General features: G+C 54.0%; 1 protein-coding gene across 1 annotated transcript; it reads right to left on the bottom strand.

Annotated features, from left to right (window-relative positions):
• Positions 1-432: 432 nt before the first annotated feature.
• ADRA1D (adrenoceptor alpha 1D) lies at positions 433-19,246 on the bottom strand (the record flags this gene model as incomplete). Its single annotated transcript, XM_077767040.1, is given in 3 exon segments — positions 433-791; positions 794-1,000; positions 18,493-19,246. Coding segments are annotated over 3 exon segments (1,320 nt in total), but the record flags the coding sequence as incomplete, so codon positions are not given.
• Between the last annotated feature and the right edge of the window lies 1 nt (position 19,247).

Raw genomic sequence — 19,247 nt, 5'->3', positions numbered from 1 at the left:
GATGCATGAAGGAGCCTCTGCAGGGGGAGTGGGTCCTTGGGTAAATATAACAGGCTTGTAGGATGGCCATCCAATGTGCCACCAAAGTTTGTGGGTGGTGTTGGCAGGTCCACTGCGTTCCTCCAGTCGGCAGTAAGGAGAAATTGTGTCCACTGAGAAGCCTTGGCCCCATGGACTCTTTCCCTAGGGGAGGCGTTGGAGATAGCCAAGCAGGGCCTCTGTGTCCCTTCGTCCCCAAGAAGGGGGGCAGGCCTGCTGGCCATACTTGAGGCTGTCTACCCAGGGTTCAGAACATGGATTGTGTTTCTCGAAAAAGGATTGGGAGCAAATGGAGCCCGCAGCCCCTTCCTCTAGAGGAGGCGCTCCAGGCACCTGGGTCAGGAGGGAGCCATAACTTTTCAACTTTCAAGCGCCTTACCCAGACTCCGTTCCTCAGGGAGGCCAGACAGCANGAATGTCAGTCTCCCGGAGGTTGCTGTAGTCGGCCAGTTCGTAGGCCTGGCAGGCGGCGCCCTCGGCCACTTCGTGAGGGACTCCTAGGGACACTGCCTCCACCTCCGCACGCAAGGTGCTGGCGGCCTCTGCGCGCTGCGCGCTCCCGGCGCGGATCTTGTGCGACAGGCTGGAGACCTTGGCACGCAGCTGGGTGGTGGGTCTCCGGAACGGCCCGAGCAGCCTCCACTCGCGGAAGGAGCAGGGCGACTTTCGACGACAGGCGACAGGAGCCTGCATCTCGGGCGTGCCCGGGGAGCCGGGGGCGGAAGGGGGGGTGAGGGCAGGCGGGGCTCCNAGGCCCGCCAGTGGTGGCCATAGACGCGCCAGAGGGGACGGCGACGCCGGCGACGCCGGCACTGGCAGCGCAGCAGGCGGAGGAAGGCGCGCTTGAACTCGCGGCTGGAGCAAGGGTAGATGAGCGGGTTCACGCAGCTGTTGAAGTAGCCGAGCCAGAAGATCACCTTGAAGACGCCTTCCGAGGGCTTCAGCTGCGGGAACAAGGAGCCTGCAGGGGGCGGGGGGAGGGGGGTGGAGGGAGCAGAGACCCATGCCTGTTAGATCCTCGGGGTGAGGAAGGCCCAGGCAGCCCTCAGGCGCAAAGTCATCAACTAGGGGCTCTCAATGTATCTCCCTAAGGAGCCCCTGATAGAACTCGAAGGGTCCATGAACTTGGATGAGGAAAAATCATCATTTTCCATGTACTCACTTCTACCTGACATTGAGCATCAAACTCGCGTAGAATGAGACCAAACCATATGAAATCACGGTTCTTGGCGCTCAAAACTGGTGCTAGATTGGCGGTTTCATATGATTCGACCTAATATTAGCAGTTCCCACAGATATTTTTCTATCACATTCAGTCACTGCAGATGCTTTGAAATACTGTGTATGCTCCTCACTATTTGGAAACCACAGTCCTCAGAACCCACCACTAGATCCCGTTATTTAATGCTTTAACCTAGGACATTACTTAACTAAATCACAGATGTCATTCACAAATATTTTATTTTCAATGAAATCGGTTTTATTTGCAACTCTTTGTGTTTTAGCATATGCATAAGCTTGCGGGATGCCCACGTAGTCTCTAGCACAAAAAGGGTAAGAATCTTTGAATTAAATGTTGCCCGAAGCATGCCCCACATCAGGTACTGTGCTGGGCTCACATCAAACATGGTCACGTTCTCTTAGTAGCTGTGTGCCTCAAATATCAAGGGGATGAAGATGGGGTGATGGTAATGCTCAGCACATGGGGTGGCGTCTGCCAGGATTCTCGGGGGATGGACAGGAGTCTTGCAGGACGAGGAGGGGCAGAAGGTGTTAGGAGTGGAGGGGACTGGTGGGCAAGATGATTACAAGATTGGGGCCTGGGAGTGTCCTATGGGATACGCTGAGAAAATGTCATTTGGGACAGATGGTGAAGAGCCTTAAATTCTGGGAATCTCAGGGGTGCTGGGTGGCTCAGTTGGTTAAGCATTCGACTTCGGCTCAAGGCATGATCTTGCGATTCATGAGTTCGAGCCCCGCATCAGGCTCTGTGCGGACAGCTCAGAGCCTGGACCCTGCTTCAGAGTCTGTGTCTCCCTCTCTTTCTCTGCCCCTCCCCTGCTTGTGCTCTATCTCTGTCTCTCTCAAAAATAATAAACATATATATTTTTTTAAATCCTGGGGATTTCTGTATTTGTGGGTAGTTGGGAGCGTGGATATTTTCAAGCAGGCAAGAGACAGAGCCTAGAATTAAGGCTCAATAAACACAATGCCCGTGGCTGCTGGGAGGCAGGTCAAGGGGGCTGTCCCAATGGAAGTGGTCAGGTGAACCTTCTGGGATGGCTCTGATGGAGCAGAGTGCCAGGCAGGAGGGGGTAGGTGCACTAGGATCTGAGCTGTGTCCAAAGGACCCTCCTCACAAACTTCTCCCTGGCATACCCACCAAGGACCAGAAAGAGTCATGTCTTCCAAAGGCACCTGATAAAATGCAAGGGCATGACTCAGAAAGCAAAAGGTACTCTCATGCTCACATCCTCAGCAGCCACAGGGGGAGGGGGTAGGTGGCCAGGACGTGTTATCCCAGGCCAAAGCTGCCGGTGTCCCTGAGGCTGAGCAGGCCAGGGACAGGGGTCTCTGACAGATCAGGGGACCTGCTCTCTCTTCTCTTTGCCCCCAAAGAAAAACAAGCAGGGTCCCCCATGGAGGGAGCAGAGGCACCATGTTCCCCTCTTTGACCTGGGAGCCCTTGTACATCACCCACTTCCCGACATATAGAGAATTCCTAGTGCCAAGAGACACGGTGGTGGTGGCACAAAAGGAGGGTCACACAGCATCACGAGGCATAGGCCTGAGCAAGTTATTTGGCCATCCAAGTCTCATGTTTTCTGCTAAATACAAGAATATTTCTTGGGGCGCCTGGGTAGCTCAGTCAGTTAAGTATCCGACTTTGGCTAGGTCATGATGTTGCGGTCTGTGAGTCTGAGCCCCACATCGGGCTCTGTGCTGACAGCTCAGGGTCGGGAGCCTGCTTTGGATTCTGTCTCCCAGTCTCTGCCCCTCCCCCACTCATTCTCTCTTCCTCTCTCTCTCTCTCAAAAATAAACATTAAAAAATATAAATAAAGAAGTAAAAAGAATACTTCTCAGGAAGGGATTTGTGAAGATTAATACATTCCAGAGTGCAGGACTTAGCAGGCTCTTAATAAAAACACTGGTGTGTCTTCCCCTCTCCCTATCCCGTGGCTTTTGAGAGAGGACAAGTCGGCCCCGGGAAGGGATGCAGTTCCCAGCTCTGGAGAGTAGCCAGAAACAGAAGCCGACCTGGTGGGTTTGGGAGAGGCTGGGCAATCCAGTCAGCTTATGTTAAGAAGATAGTTTCCCCTGGGAGAGGAGTTGGACACTTGTCCTTGGAATGTGGGGGCCACCAGGGTTGACCTCAGGCTCCAGGAAGGTGGCTCTCTGAATAGCATCCCTCCATGGCTGCAAAGTAAGACACAGTGCTGAAAATAGCTCTGACTCAGGCCACAATTCTTTTATATTTAGCCCAGGATGACAAATCAGTGGACTATGCTTTTAGCTGCGAGCCTGAAGCCGGCCAAACGGCATGGTTATCAGAGTGCTGTTTACTCAGATTGGTGGGTGACATGGTGTATTGTATTATGCCCCGGGCTGTGTTATAAACACTATTCTAATTTATGCTCAAGCAACCTGTGCAGAAGCTTGCTACAGGCTGAGAGTTCCTTTCACACAAAGAACCAGGAACCAAACTCAGCCTTTCTGCCCCAAGATTTTCCTACTGTGTCCTGCTGACTCTTCTGACTTACTAAGGGCTCTCCCAGAAGCCAATCCTGAGACAAGGATTCANGGGTTCCCAAATCCCACTGGGAACTCTGGGAGACCATGATGTTCAGGGACCTCGGATCCATCCTACCAGTGGGGTGAGGGAGGTGGGGTATCTATACACCCATTCCCATCAGTCACGGGCTGGGCTACTCCCAAGGGTGTTAATTTCCCACACTTTCTGCCTCTGCTGGGTGGGTGGATGATGAGGATTTTGGTGAGTGGAGAAAACCCCCGGGCAAAGATGCCGGCAGGTCTGGGGTGGAAGTCAGCCCACGTGCCCTCAAGGTCCAGGGGGTGGGATGTGCGGGTCACTAGCAGCATCTGGCAATCGTTTCATGAGCTCTCTGCCCATTGTGTGCAGACATCTGGCCCGGAAAATAAGACGTCTGTGCCTGGGCTCCAGCTTCCACAATAGCACCTCTGTTCCCCTCACAAGTGGCAGCTCTGAGCCTCACACACAGCTCTGCCCAGAGTGTCTGCCCTCCACTCCCTCCCTGCACCCTGCCTCACTCTCCCTGCTGTCCTGCCTGCCCTGTCCCCCCAGCCCCAACTTCTAGCAAAGATCTCTGGGGGCGGAGGGGGCCGTGGGCACTTCCCTGCCCTCTGCGTGTGCAGATGAAATGGGGTATCACCCCGAGATCCCTGAGATGGGCCTTTGGCTCATGGGCACTGTCCCTGCAATGCTGGCCTGCTGTGGGGACATCGGTGGACAAGCCCCTTTGGGGCCACCCTCAGCTTTCTGCTCCCTAGCCACTGGGACGTGGGGACCTGTGGCTACTCAGGCCAACCTCTCCCGTCTTGCCTTCTCATCCCTCTCCAGCGGCCTGGCGCACGCCTCTGCCAGCCCCACAGCCCAGCTACAGGACAGCCTCAGGGAGCACAGGGGGCTCTGAGCCCAGGCCACTGCCTCTCAGTGCCTGGCAGCCCCCTTCCCTGTCCCCGAGCTGGCTCCCTCTCCCACTCCCCACGCTGTCCACAGCCTTCAGAAAGCCCAGTTGTGCTAACTCAACTTGGCAGCTGTCACTGGAAACAGAGGCCCTCATGGGACACTCTCCCTCTGCTCTCACCTCTCTGTCCTGGGCGCCGGCCCAGCATCACACCCTGGCTCTCCCTTCTCCTCTGGCTCCTGCTTCTCAGCCTTACTTCTGTCTTCCGGTGCAGCAGCTCAATGGCCATGCCCACTTCTTGCTGCCCCCTGGCCTCTGTTCATCCTGGATGGCCCTTCCTCTTTCCTCCACCTGTTAGTGCCAGCTCTAGCGGTACCTCCACCTGGAGGCCCTCCGGGCACTGACCCTCCCAACCTGGAAGTTAGGGGTACTCTCCCCATAGCACATCTTCTCACTTCTAAGGGCCAAGTATTCTGCAGGCTACTGTGGATTTCCTTCTATCTTATTTTTATTTATTTTTTAAATGTTTATTTTTGAGAGAGAGAGAGGGAGAGTGCACAACAGGGGAGGGGAAGAGAGAGAGGGAGACACAGATCCAAAGCAGGCTCCAGGCTCTGAGCTGTCAGCACAGAGCCCGATGCGGGGCTCGAACTCACGAACTGTGAGATCATGACCTGAGCTGAAACCAAGAGTCAGAGGCTCAATGGACTGAACTACCCAGGAGCCCCTTAAAGTGCCCCTCTAAGTGGGCCCCTGGCTCCTGCCCCAGTAGCCCTGTGCCTTGTCCTCCACACAGCAGCTGCGGAGGTCCTTAAAATTTTTTTTCTTTTAGTGTTTATTTATTTTTGAGAGACAGGGAAACAGAGCACTAGCAAGGGAGAGGCAGAGGGAGACAGAGAATCTGAAGCAGGCTCCAGGTTCCGAGCTGTCAGCACAGAGCCTGACATGGGGCTTGAACTCATGAACTGTGAAATCATGACCTGAGCTGAAGTCGATGCTTAACTGACTGAGCCACCCAGACACCCCTGGAAAGGTCCTTTTAAAACGTAAGCCTGAGCATTTCATTTCTTCACTTCAAACCCATTTTCCGCTGCTCATGGCAGCTTCTCGTCCTCTCTTTCTTTTCTGCACTTTGACCTTCTGCCAGCCCCTTGGGTTTCTCCTATCCTCCCTGCTGAGCCAACACTGCTATTCACTCACACCTCACACGTCCCTTGTCAGTCGTCCCGTGTCCGCGTCCTTCTGCGTATGGCTTGTACTTATCCAGCCAGTCCCTGACTCTGGAGCGAGTCACCCACTCCCTGAATACGTGAGAGTCCCTGCCCTCAGCTCTGTCCGCGGCCCCCAGTGACCTTGCCGCGCAACCTCAGCCCACTCTCCCCAAGTCCCGCGCGGGCTCCTTGAGCCTTTACTTTCCCACTTCGCCTCCTCCTTTCACAGAGGAAACAGAAGCTAAAGAAGCTGGGCGCTTGCTCTAGCCTTCCTCACCTCTCCTCCTCCTTGGTAAGAAAGGGCTCTCTCCTCCTGCTCGAGGTCAGCATCCCTACTAGTGTCACGGTGCTCTCCATCCCTCAGTCCCCTGCAAGCATGCCTGTCACGGCGGCACCCGCTCTGCGGGTTCTCAGGCTCAGATGCCATTCTTTCTGTCCACACCTGCCGACTCGTCTTCCCCCACCTGCTCTTCACTGCTTTGCCGCACAGCCCCCGACCTGCGGACACTGCTCTCATCCGTCCCTGACTCCTCTCATCACAGCCGTGGCTCCCAGGGCGCCACACTCTTGGATTTTCTACTCGGTGTCAATGTCCTTTGCTGCTTCTTCCGCGTGTCTCCCCTGCAAAATGTAGGGAGTGTCCTTTTCAGAAGAGTCTTTGTAATCTCTTCCCTTTGCATTCTCCTGGCAATTTCATCCCGGCTTATGGTTTTATTTATTTCTATATTTATTTATTTAATATTCGTTTGTTTACTTTGAGATAGAGTGCAAGCAGGGGAGGGGCAGAGAGAGAGAGAGAGAGACGGAGAATCTGAAGCAGGCTCCAGGCTCCGAGCTGTCAGCACAGAGCCTGACGTGGGGCTCAAACTCACAAACTGTGAGATCATGACCTAAGCTGAAGCCGGACGCTTAACTGACTGAGCCACCCAGCTCCCTCTCCCCCCCCACCAGCTGAGGGATTTAAACACTGACTTTAGGTTGACAATGCCCACGGTTCTACTTCCAGCTCAGACTGCTCTCCCAAATTCCACACTCAGATCCACCTGCCTCCCAGACATCTCTCCTTGGGTGTCTACTGGCATTTCACACTTACCCTGACCTCATGAAGCTTACATTTCACCTGGCAAGGCTGGCAATATATAGGGTAAACAAAGAAAATGCAAACATATCAGGTAATAAAATATGCTAAGGAGAAAAAGTACCACAAGAAAGGAAGCTAGGAGGTGTGTGTTCATGTGACTGTGTGTGGCTGGCGATGGTGGCATAAATTTTGGATAAGGTGGCCAGGAAAGGCCTGCTGAGAATGTGACATTTGAGCAAAGAGATGAACGAGGCATGTGGACATCTGAGGAAAAAAGCACTGCAGGAGAGAGAACAGTAAGTGTAAAGGCCCTGAGGTGGCCCTGGTATGTTTGCAGAATGATGACGAGGCCGGTGGTTACAGAATGGAGTGACTGAGGGCAGAGAGGAAGGGCATGAGGTCAGAACTCGGCATGTGCCCTCCCATCCTGTACAAGACACCATCATCTCCCGTCCTGAGAAACTCAGCGGCTTCCCCACCATCTCTTGCTTGCACCCTTCTGCCCTGCGATCTATTCCCAACCCAGCAGCTAGAGTGATGTTTTTTGTTTTTAATATTTATTTCGAGAGAGAGCAAGAGAGAGCACACATGTGTGAGGGGAAGGGGCAGAGAGAGAGGGAGACAGAAAATCCCGAGCAGGCTCCGTGCTCTTAGCACACAACCTGATGCAGGGCTTGAACTCACGAACAACAAGATCATGACCTGAGCCGAACCCAAGAGTCAGACGCTTAAATGACGGAGCCACCCAGGCACCCCTAGAGTGACTCTAAAAATATAAATGGATCATGTCACCCCTTGAGCTCCAAATTCTCTAAAAGCTGCCCTTCCCTCTCACAGTAAGAGCCCATGACCTACACAGCTCAACATGTGNCCCCCCCAACTCTGTTCCAGCCACATTGCCCTCCATGTTGTCCCTTGGACATGCCAGACACACTCCTACCTTGGGCCCTTACACTGGCTTTTCCTCACAATCTTCTCTCCCCAAATAGCCACATGGCTCATGCCCTCACTTTGGTGGAGACATCTCTCTGACTTCCCGCGTACAACTGCATTGTCCTTGCGCGCGCCACCCCCATCCCCTCAACGGGCACTTCCTGCCTTCTCCCATACTATTTATTTTTCATTTTGTCCATCGTCCGTCTCTGCAGCAAAGTCCGCAGGGCAGGACTTGTGCCCGTTTTGCTTGGCACGGCACTCCTGCGGCCCCAGAAGTCTCCCGAGCACACGGAACACACAGTAGGCGCTCAACACTTGCTGAGTGTGCTGAATGAGTCCCTCTTCTCTACCCGACACGTCCAGCTGGTCAGCATGCCCAGGGCATTCGAGTTTCTCTCTAGTGGGGGTCCCTCCCTTCACCTCGTTCCTGAAGCCTCTGCTCCGTCTGGCATCTCATTTTGTTTGCATGGCTGTGACCGCCCCTGGGGTCCTCTGGCCTCTCCACTGTGCACACAGCTGCTGGCAGCCTTTTCTAAAACGGGGTTCTCTCCATATCCTTCTAAAACCGTGAGTGGCTTCCAAGGGCTCTGAGGACTAAGCCCAGGCTTTCTTGTGTTGCCTTCAAGGCTTTTCAGGGCACAGTGCCGTCTGTGGCTTGCTTCCCTCCAAATCTGGCCCCAAGCTGCAGGCTGAAGCTGCAGGCAGGTCTTCCCACAGGGGCTGGACTCCTGCCTTTCTGCTTGGCCCCAACTGTTTGCTCCCATCCAGTCCTCTAGCCTCAGGTCAGATGTTCTCCCCACCTAGCCTGGGTGACGCGCGTTCGCTCTTATGCAAGTCTACGTTTTAATAAAATTCGTTACTGCTCTGTCTACCCTCCTAGACTCCCAGTTTCTTTTTTTTTTTTTTATTTTTTATTTATTTCTAGGAGACAGAGACAGACAGCGTGAGCAGGGGAGGGTCAGAGAGAGAGGGAGTCACAGACTGAAACAGGCTCCAGGCTCTGAGCTGGCAGTCAGCACAGAGCCCGACGCGGGGCTCGAACCCGCGAACCGCGAGATCATGACCTAAGCGAAAGTCGGACGCTTAACCGACTAAGCCACCCAGGTGCCCCAAGACTCCCAGTTTCTTGAAGGCAGGGATGAGATTGATGGCTGTTTTTACCCTAGCCGGGAACACAAGGGCCCGACCCAGAGCAGGGATGGAGGGGGTGTATTTATGTGCCTGCGAGGAGAGGCGTAAGAACGCAGGTGGGAGATGACCGCAAACCACAAACAACTCCTGCTTGCTTCTCACTTGTCCTTGATCTTGCTCTCGGGTGAGTCTCCATCAGGCTTGCGCCCACCTGCCCTTCTCCCAGTCCCTATATTGGGGTGCGTCTGTCGGGAGCCTAACCTAACTTCTGGCGGGGGAGGCGTGGCTGGACACCCACCAGTCATAAAAGGCAGGGCCTCTCCTGTGTCGGCAGGTAAGTTTATTCTGTGGCATGTTGGCTGGGCCGGCCTGGCCCACACGTGGTTGGGGAAACTGAGACCGGCTGTGAGGTTTGTGTTTGCAGCCTTGATGACCACAGGCCAGTCCCCTCGCCTAAGAACCAGCGACGTCCAGGTCTAGGAGGTGCTACTGAGATGCGGTTAGGCTGCAGCTGACCAATCTGGCCAAGCCAGGCTGAGGAGTGACAGCTCTGAAGCCAGGGGCGGACTGCGTGATTAACAGCACTCTTCTGGCATTGCCCGAAGGGAACTTGTTCTTGGCGGAATGTCAGAATTCACAGCCAGCCTTGCTCGTAACTTGTAGCCGACCATGAAATATCGGGCTGCACCCCAGCCTGCCCCCTTTCCCAGCCCCTCTGTCACTAGCAATGTTTCTATCCATAGGCAGAGCCATTCTCTCTGGCCAGAGAGATAGAGTGGGGTTAAAAATACCACATTCAGGGGCGCCTGGGTGGCTCAGTCAGTTAAGCCTCAGACTCTTGATTTTGGCTCAGGTCATGATCTTGTGGGTTCCTGAGTTCGAGCCCTGCATCGGACTCTGCACTGATGGTGCAGAGCCTGCTTGGGATTCTCTGTCTCCCTCTCTTTCTGCCCCTCCCCGGCTCTCTTTCTATCTCTCTCTCTCTCTGAAATACATAAACATTAAAAAAATACCACATCCATTTAGATATTCAGGTGTCTTCTCTCCAGCAGGGCTAGGAAAGAAGGAATTCCCAGCCCTAGACTCCCTTTCTCTCTGCCACTTCTCTCAACTGCTCACTCAGTGGCTCTCAATAACTCCTTTGTCAAGAGAGGCTGGGCTTTCTGCCACCAGAAGACCTCTTTGCTATATTCTCAAGGGTCAGTCAGACAAGCCTCTCTAATAAAGCACACTTGAGCTGAGACCTGAAGACCCTGTGAGGCAGTGAGCATCTACCTGAGGAAAGAATTCCAGACAGTGGAAAGGGAGTGTGCAAAGGCCCTGAGGCAGCAGGGAATCTGAGGCATTGGAGGACAACACAGAAGTTAGGATCACTGTAACAGAGAAGAGGAAGGGGAGAGTGGTATGAGACAAGGCCATTTTGAAGTGGGCATAATCATGAAAGGATGCCCGGAAGAGGAGACCTGGATAGGGGCCAGTTCGCAGATGGAGGGGTGATTTGAGGGCACTGTGCGGCCAGCTGTGCCAAGCCAATTCTCTTGAATAACTTGCCTTGCCAGTTGTCCAGGGTGAGAGGAAAATAGTAGGTCCTCTGGCTTGAGACGGACCAGGAATAGATCAGAAGTCCTATGCCCCCCATGCTTGCCTCAGGATCCATGAACTCTGTGGGGCTGGCAGAGAACTACGTGTCTGCTCTTGACACCCTTCAGTAGTGGCGGGGACGTAGGCAGAGGAGCGGCTACTGGGTGCCCCTGTCAGTGGTGTTGGTTCGTTCCTTCCTCCCTCCCTCCCTCCCTTTCACTTCCTCCCTGTCTCTTCCTCTCTCTCTCCCCCTCTCTCTCATTCATTCATTCATTCATTCATTCATTCTTAGTACTTTTTAGCTCTGTCTGCTGAATCAGGGACTAACTCAGTAACACTGAACAGCTGAGAGCTCAGACTGTGGTCTTTAAATGATCATTTGCTACTAAAAGAAACTAAGGCTCTTTAGAGAAATGGTGGCTTCCAGGTTCTGGGGGAATAAAAGTACAAGCTGAGCCTGAACCATCTTATCAGGCATCTGAGCCTCTGACCAATCTTAGCGGCGCCAAATAGAAGAATTCGTGGCCAAAGCACTGAGCCTCAATCTGATCAAGCCAGTTTACAGGAGCTGCAGGGACAGAGGGACACATTAAATGGCACCATGGGGATGCAAACTCCAGACCGTGGGCAACTCTTTGGGACAAATGATCTGGTTTCTTTGTCAAATAAATTGCAAGGAAAAAGTGGGGAAAGGGGAATCTTACCAGTTAAAGAGACCTAGCAGGCCAGTCAACCACATGCAACATATGTACCTCATTGGGATCTTGGTTCAAACAAACTACACATTTATGAGGCAACCGGCTACCTCTGAACACTAAGTAGATGGCGTTTGATATTAAACAATTATTTTTATGCATTATAATGGGTTGTGGTTATTTTTCAAAAAGTTCTTGTGTTTTAGAAACGTATACTGAAGAATTTACGGATAATCTGATATGATGTCTGGGTGCTCCTCAAGGGAAACGTCAGTGGTGGGACAGTGGGTGGGGTTTGGGATGAAGCAAGACTGGCCTTGCGTTGAAGTGCTGACGCTGCATCATGGGAATCAAGGAGTGGAATGGTGGGAGCTGGGGCTCGGGGGAGGCGGGGGAGGGAGTTGCCAATCAACAGGTGTGAAGTTTCACTTTCCATGAGTCAATTCCAGAGATCTACTGCGCAACACCGTGTCTGCAGTTAACGCCGCGGCATCGTGCATCTCAAAATGTGTTAAGAGGGTAGATCTCCTGTTAAGTGTTCTTATCCTAATAAAATAAAACAAACAAAAAACGGTGCTGTGCTTTGTCACTCAGACTCTTGGCATGGAAGGATGTGAAGAGAGGTAGGACGTGGGCTCTACCACTTCCTCCCTCTGCACCCATTTACTGAGCACCTACTAAGAGCCAGGTTCCACAAAGGCACAGAGAGGGGAAGTCTTGTCAGCCCTTTCTTCAGGCTTTTGGGGAAGGGAGCTGTGATGTCACTACTAAGGACCTGCCACAAAGCATCCCTCCTGACACACTCCCTGTGACCGTAGGCCTCTGCACGGCCTCAGGGAACCTGGGGAGAGGAGTCTTTCTGCACTTGGCCAACACTCTCAGGTGCACACGCAGAATCTGCCCACCGTAGCTGGCTGCCAATGGGTGCTTTCTGGAATTGGTCTGGACACCAATTCCTCAGCATGGCTTAAGCCTCTCTTCTGCCTCCTCCTGTCTTCTCTCTTTCTAATTAAGGTGTAAGATGATGATAGTCAAGTTAGAAAGCACATGCATTTAAAAAATATAGCTTGATGACTCTCTGAGGTGCACACACCAATGTAATTACGGCCCGGACCAAGAGCTAGAACATTCTCAGGGGCGCCTGAGTGGCTCAGTCAGTTAAGCGTCTGACTTCAGTTCAGGTCATGATCTTGTGGTTTCTGAGTTTGAGCCCTGTGTCGGGCTCTGTGCTGACAGCTCAGAGCCTCGAGCTTGCTTCAGATTCTGTGTCTTTCTCTCTCTCTGCCCGCCTCCCACCCCGTTCACGTGCAAGCTCTCTCTCTCTCAAAAATAAATGAACATTAAAAAAATCTAGAACATTCTCAGTCCTTCAGTAGGTTTCTCTGCTCTCTCTTCCAGTCAATACCACCTACTACACATACCCACTATCCAATTTTAATCATCAATTAGTTTTGCCTGTTTTTGAACTTCATATACACAGAATCATATAGTATGTATGCTTTTAATTTCAGATCTGGCTTATTTTGCCCAACACAGTGTCCGTGAAATTCATCCACCTTGCTGTAGGCAACACATTTATTTTTCCTAGCTGTGTAGTAGTTCAACCAATGAAAACACCACAATTTATTTTCCTTTTCTCCTGTTGATGGCTTCCTGTCTCATTCTGTGACCCCTCTTCTTACACTCTTCATTCCTTACCTCCCAAGCCACAGGGCACCCCACAAATACTTCCACGCTTCTCTAGCTACATACATATAGTTTCCTCTGCCCTCATGCTTTGTGATATGTCTAAGAATACTGGCAATTACAATACACTGTGATCAAAGCATGTGCAGAGTGTTAGGGGAGCAGGAAGGAGTACCTAACTAAATGTAGGGGTGATCGGGGGTGACAGTGATAGGCTGAGACTTACAGTATGGGAAGGAGGCCCAGGTATTGCTCCCAGAAGGCTGGAGGTGGGGTTCTGGGACAGAGCCTGGACTGCCCTGGGACTTCTGATATCTGAGTGTCCAGACAGCTTGTGCACCCTGATGTGTATTGAAAGGAGACTGTGCGCTCTGAGCCTCTGAGGCTGCTTTGCATGACTGAGCACATTCTGAGGCCAATTCAGAGGCCAATGAGGCTTGGTGACCTGCCCAACAAAAGGGAGCTCCCGAGTGCAGGCCGGGGTCTGCCTGTGGTTGCTAAGAATGATAGGGTGGGGCTGTCATGAGTGAGTGAGTGAGTGTGTGTGTGTGTGTGTGTGTGTGTGTGTGTGTGTAGGTCCCAGGGGACAGGTCCACCCCTGGGGATGGCTGGGGGGGCACCTGCCAGGCTGACCAAACCCAGACACATCGAGGGAAGATGTGGCTTCTGGAGGCTCCTGGGAGAGGAAGGGAGCTCTTCTGCAGATGCGGGCTTGCCAGGACAAGGTTCTCCCAGTTCCTCTGCTCTTCTCTTGCCCACGGAGGGGATTTCTACCTCCAAACACTGGCCCTAATCTCTTCAGGGTGAAGGGACTCCTGCACTAAATGCCCTGGGGCAGAGGCTTTAATCAGGTGCACTTCCGGCCCGCCCCCCTGCACCACACCCCCATCTCTGGGCGGCCTCCGTGGAAGGCTTCAGGCAGCGCCTGCAAACTTGCTGCCCCTCCAATCTCCAAATGTATTCTGTAAGTTTGGGTTCCTCCAAATGTCAGGAGGGGCCTTTACACAATGTTTTGTGATTTTCTAAGTTCCGCACCAGCTTGCTGGGGTGAGGGGAGGGGCGGTACATATCTGTCATGGGGAGCCCATCTTCCAAAGACCCCAAGAACTGGTGACCATATAGTCTGTCGTTCAGCCTGGAACAGCTTTGAGAGTGTAAGGGGAGCATTACTCGTCATCATGCTTGTCCACAGGCATAAATAATCGGGACCCTCCTAGGCAAACAGGGTGCATGGGCACTCCGGTGGACAGGATGGCTTGGCTGGGCATCGGCAGGGGAGGCCAGGCAGGTGGGCACCCTCTCATGAGGGCGAGCGACACTTCTTGTGTCCATATACAGCTCCCGGGTGCCCCGGAAGAAGTCAAAGCCGCTCTTCCTGGCCTTGTGGCTGTGACTGGCATCCTGGAGTCAGACACGTGATAGACAGAAGGAACATCAGGTTCTCTGAGCTGACCCTCTGACGGGCTGTCCCGTGCCCTGCTGCTGCTTCTTGTGCGGAAAGGGGACAGTGGAGGTGTGGGAGATCCCTCTCTTGGCCCCTCAGGATTTTAGGGGCCTGGTGTCTGTGTTTCACTCAGTCTTTTCTGGCCAGTGACTTGGGCCCCCAGGGGTTCCACGGTTCAGGACACCTGGTTTGTGTCTCTCACAGCTGTCACTCCGGCCTGACCCACGGCATTTCAGGTTTATAGGTGGCAGTCCCATGGCCCCAGTAGCAATGACCTCCTGGGACCCTGACACCCCTTCCTAAGACTCTCAATGCCCTCTGGGCTGTTGGGACTGCTCACCGGCTATGTCACCGCTGTGGCTCCTGCTTCCACGCTGCCCTGTGTGTAGAGGAGTGGGAGAGGGGCACCCTGGTTCTGTCTGAGCACCCCTGGGCTGTGGCCCTACTAGGTGCCTTCATTTCCATGGCGTAAGCTCGAGCTGGCACCCACTGCTCTTTCTCAATCCCTCCAGCTGCGGAGCTCATCACACCCAGCGTGGAGACCAGGGCCTGGGAGGGGGGAGGAGCTACTCCTCCTGGTGCCCCCTTCTCTGCCTCTTTCTGGTTCCTTCCAAGTGGGTGCTCTCCGAAGCTCTGTCCCCAGCCCCTCCCTTCTCTTCGTCCCTCCATCCTCTTTCTGGGAGACTGTACCCCCTGCTCATGCTTTGGCTACCACCCCCATTCTTGGTCCCCTTTATCTAAGTTCCCAGCATCCCTCACCCTGACTATAGATTGGTGCTTCCATTCCAAGATATGCCACCCCCTTGGATCCCACATTCCCCCCAAAAGTTGCTGCTTGGAATTTTCCCTGTTCCTTCAAAGGAACCCCCCTCCTCCCAGGCCTGGGCCCAGTGCTGGGGTTTGGGGGGTTTGTCAGGACCTCCTGGCCCCTTCTCCCTTCTGCACGTCCCTCAGGCCACTCCTGTGCCCACCACAGGCTCTGCTTTCCCCTTCTCTCTGCGGTCCCGCCCCGCCCTTCAAGCCACACCACAGCGGATCAGAATATTCTGTTTCCCTGCTTGGCCTCTGTCCTGCTTGCTTGCTATTGCCAGATTCCACTCAGTTTGGCTCCACCAGGGCCCTGGGCTCTGCTCTGGGGCTCAGGAGCCTGGGCACAACACAGACTGGCAAGAGGGAGGAGACAAGGACACGCTGGGGGCCCCGCTCCAAGTGTGAGGAGCAGCAGAGATGGAGGGATTGAAAAAGAGCCAAAGGCCATGGAAATTTAGGGATGACTTCCTGGGAAAAAAGCACACGTGCTCCAAACCTCAAAAAAAAAAAAAAAAAGTAGCCCTTTGTTGACTGTTAACAGTGAAGAATATGAAAAATCTAATGCCCTGCAGAAGCCTGCATCAACACCCCACGGAAAACGCTCGAATGGAATACCATACTGTTGCTAAAATGAACCTGCATGGATAAATTTCACCTGATATAACATTGCATGAAAAAGGCAAACTGAGGAATGATGTGCATGGCGTGACTCCATTTATATACATCCTAAAGACACACTATATATTATTATAGCTAGAGATGCCTGCGCATAACAGACATAACAGAACATAAACATATGAATGGGGGTGACAGACTCCAGAGTCGGAGGGAGGGAGGGAGGAAAAGAAGAAGGGACAGCACGACGGAACTTACTTGTGGCCGTGCTCTATTTCTTTGAAAAGAGACAGAAAAGGATCTGAGGCAAATACGGCAAAATGTTAATGTGTGTTCAGTATGGGTGATGATGGGCACAGGGGTACTTGGTATATTATTCTCTCCTTATCTGTTCATCATTCTGTAACTCAAAAATTTAAAAGAACATGATTCTGTACACGGCTTGATCATTCCCTACAGAGGGCCGGTGGGAAGCGAAGGACAGAGGGGAATGAGGGCACCCAGGACGGGGTACAGCTGGGCAGGGACACGGCAGGGATTGTGTGGCAAGAGAAAGGAGCCTGGGTGGGGAGTTTGGTTGGGGGGGGCGGAATGTTCTAAATCTTGGGCAAGTTCCCAAAGGGGGCTTTCTCCTGGCTGCCTACTCAACCCCCCAAGTATGTTGCTCAGTGTCCATGCCTTCCTCTACCCCCACGGCAGCTTCTGGTTGATTCTCAAGTCAGTGATTTATTCAGTAGCAGCTGATTTATTCAGTGAGCAGCTACTACAATAGCAATAGCTCACACGGCACTCATGACATGTGAGGTTTGTACTCACACATAAGAACTCACTGAATGCTCCCATCACCACCATCCCGATTTTATAGATGAGGAAACAGAGGCACAGAGAGAGGCACAACTTCGGGGATTTGCCCGAAGTTACACAGCTAGTCGGGGGCAGAGCTGGGACTTGAACCCAGGCTGGCTGGAGCCAGAGGGCGCAGGGCTTTCTGCCGCCATTGTTCCCTTTATGCCAGGCACTGTGCCAGGCACTGTGGACTTGGTGCCCACAGAGCCTTGCCCTTGAAGAGCTTCTGTGCCAGTGTGGGAAAGTCAGGCACGAACCAGGCAACACACAGACGTAAAGGAACAGAAACTCAGTCCCCCGGGGAGAAAATACAGAGGACACATTGAGACTGAGGTGACTGGGAAGGCCTCTCTGAAGAGGGGACATTTAAACGGAGACCTAAGGTTAGTGGGGAAGGAGGGGGGTGTGGTGTGTGGGCAGGCTAGACAGAGGGAAGAGTAAATGCAAGGGCATGAGTTCTGTGTGGGCAAGGACCCGGAAGAGGGCCAGGGGAGCCAGAGCACGCAGTGAGTAAGGGGCAGGGCAGCAGGGCCATGAGGCTGTCACTCAGGCCCCTCCTTCCAGAAGGGGGACCCCGTGTCCGGGTTTGCCCCTGCGGTCCCAGTCTGTGCCTGTGATCCCAGCATAAATATTCATAATGTCTCATTTTGGTTTTGGGCAATAATAAATGCCAAGGTCACCCTCTCACAGGCCACGGTGGAGAGTTTGGATTTTGTTCCCAGGGCAGTGTGGAAAGCATTGAGGGCTTTTAGTGGAGGGTGACACTCTAATCTATAATGTATAAAGTTCTCTCCGGCTGCTGTGTGGAGAGGGCCTGCAGGGGAGCAGGAGGGAAGGCCTTGTCCCCTTCCTGACTGAGCTGCGGAGTGTGGACGGAGCGAGCCCTGGGAAAGGCAGGGGAGGCCCCAAGCTGAGGTTGCAGCCATGGGCGAAATGACTCAGGGCAAACGCGTCCCCAGAGATGCCGCTCCCCTTCTCCTCCCTGTGCTGACCCAGCCCAAGGCTTCTAGGAGGGGCCTTCAGGGGTGGAACTAAGCCCCTGAGAACAGCCGCCTATCTCCCAGGACTGCAGAGGGGCTGCCGAAAGAGATAGGCAAGTTCTCAGAAGAAGGGCTCAGCCAATGCCAGAAACAACGATGAAAGATATTAACTTCCCATTTGAGAAGCTGCCCCATCCCTTCCCTTCTCACGGCACACAGGAGCCCAGGGCATTCGCAGACACCCGGGAGTGGGGAAGAGAGTCTCCGAGTCATCTGACACTGAATGAGTGTGGGGAAAAGCAGGTGGCTTCCAGTACCTGCTGATGTACATGGGTGCTGCCCATGAATGAAGGTAGGCCCACCCACTGTGCACCCACCTCCCCGGGCCTGGCATTTACATCTGGGTGTGTGCTGGGAGGGCGGGTATGTAGAGGAACACGTACACAGCTGACCACATACTATGGGCATGTGCCCGCACTGATGCCACCGACCTCTTATATTTAGGGGGTTCAGGCTCCTAATGGCAATTCAGAGGGAGGACAGAAGTCAGAAGCCTGGAAATGAATTCTGCAGGCGCCAAGGGCCTCTAGTGTGTCGCCCACACAGTGCCCCTGTCTAAGAGAAGAGGAGAGTTACTAAGTTAACCTTCCACGCTCAGGTGGAGAGTCGCCCTCCTCCCTGGAGGGTCATCTAAGTCTGGGTGCAGGGAAGGCAGAGCCACAGGCTCAAGGCGGAAGGGAAGGGGCTGGTGGGAGAGGGGTCACTCACCGAGCGGCAGGACGAAGAAGAAAGGGAACCAGCAGAGCACGAAGACGCCCACGACGATGGCCAGCGTCTTGGCCGCCTTCTTCTCGCGGGAGAACTTGAGCAGACGCACGGACAGAGAGCTGCGGAAGGTGTGGCCCTTGGCGCTGCGCGTCGTCCCGTGCGCCCCGTCGGCGCCGCCGGCGCTGGTGCTGGCGCCGCGACAGTGGATGCGAAGCACCACCTCCGAGGCCTTGCCGCGCTCTCGCTTGACGCCCGCCTCGAGGCTGCGCGTGGTGCTCCGCGCTACCACATACACACGACAGTACATGACCACGATGACGGCCATGGGCAGGTAGAAGGAGCACACCGAGGAGAAGACGGCGTAGCCCGCCTCCTCGGTGATGCCGCAGAAGCGCTCGTCCGGGGGCACCGGCTCCTTCCAGCCCAGCAGCGGCCCCACGGACACCACGAGGGCGACGGCCCAGAGCAGTGCCAGGATGGCGGCCGCCTTGCGCTCGGTCATGATCGCGGGGTACTTGAGCGAGTGGCGCACGCCCACGTACCGGTCCACCGAGATGGTGCAGAGGCTGAGGATGGAGGCCGTGCAGCACAGCACGTCCACGGCGGCCCACACGTCGCAGAAGGCCCGGCCGAAGGCCCAGAAGCCGAGGACCTCCATGGTGGCCGAAAAGGGCAGCACCGTGGCGCTCAGCAGCAGGTCGGCCACGGCCAGGTTCACAATAAAATAGTTGGTGACCGTCTGCAAGTGGCGGTTG

Source organism: Crocuta crocuta, unplaced genomic scaffold (genome assembly GCF_008692635.1).
Source record: "Crocuta crocuta isolate KB4526 unplaced genomic scaffold, BGI_CrCroc_1.0 scaffold15, whole genome shotgun sequence".
NCBI lineage: Eukaryota > Metazoa > Chordata > Mammalia > Carnivora > Hyaenidae > Crocuta > Crocuta crocuta.
Note: the sequence above shows the minus strand (reverse complement) of the source record. Positions and strands in the feature narration are given on the sequence as shown.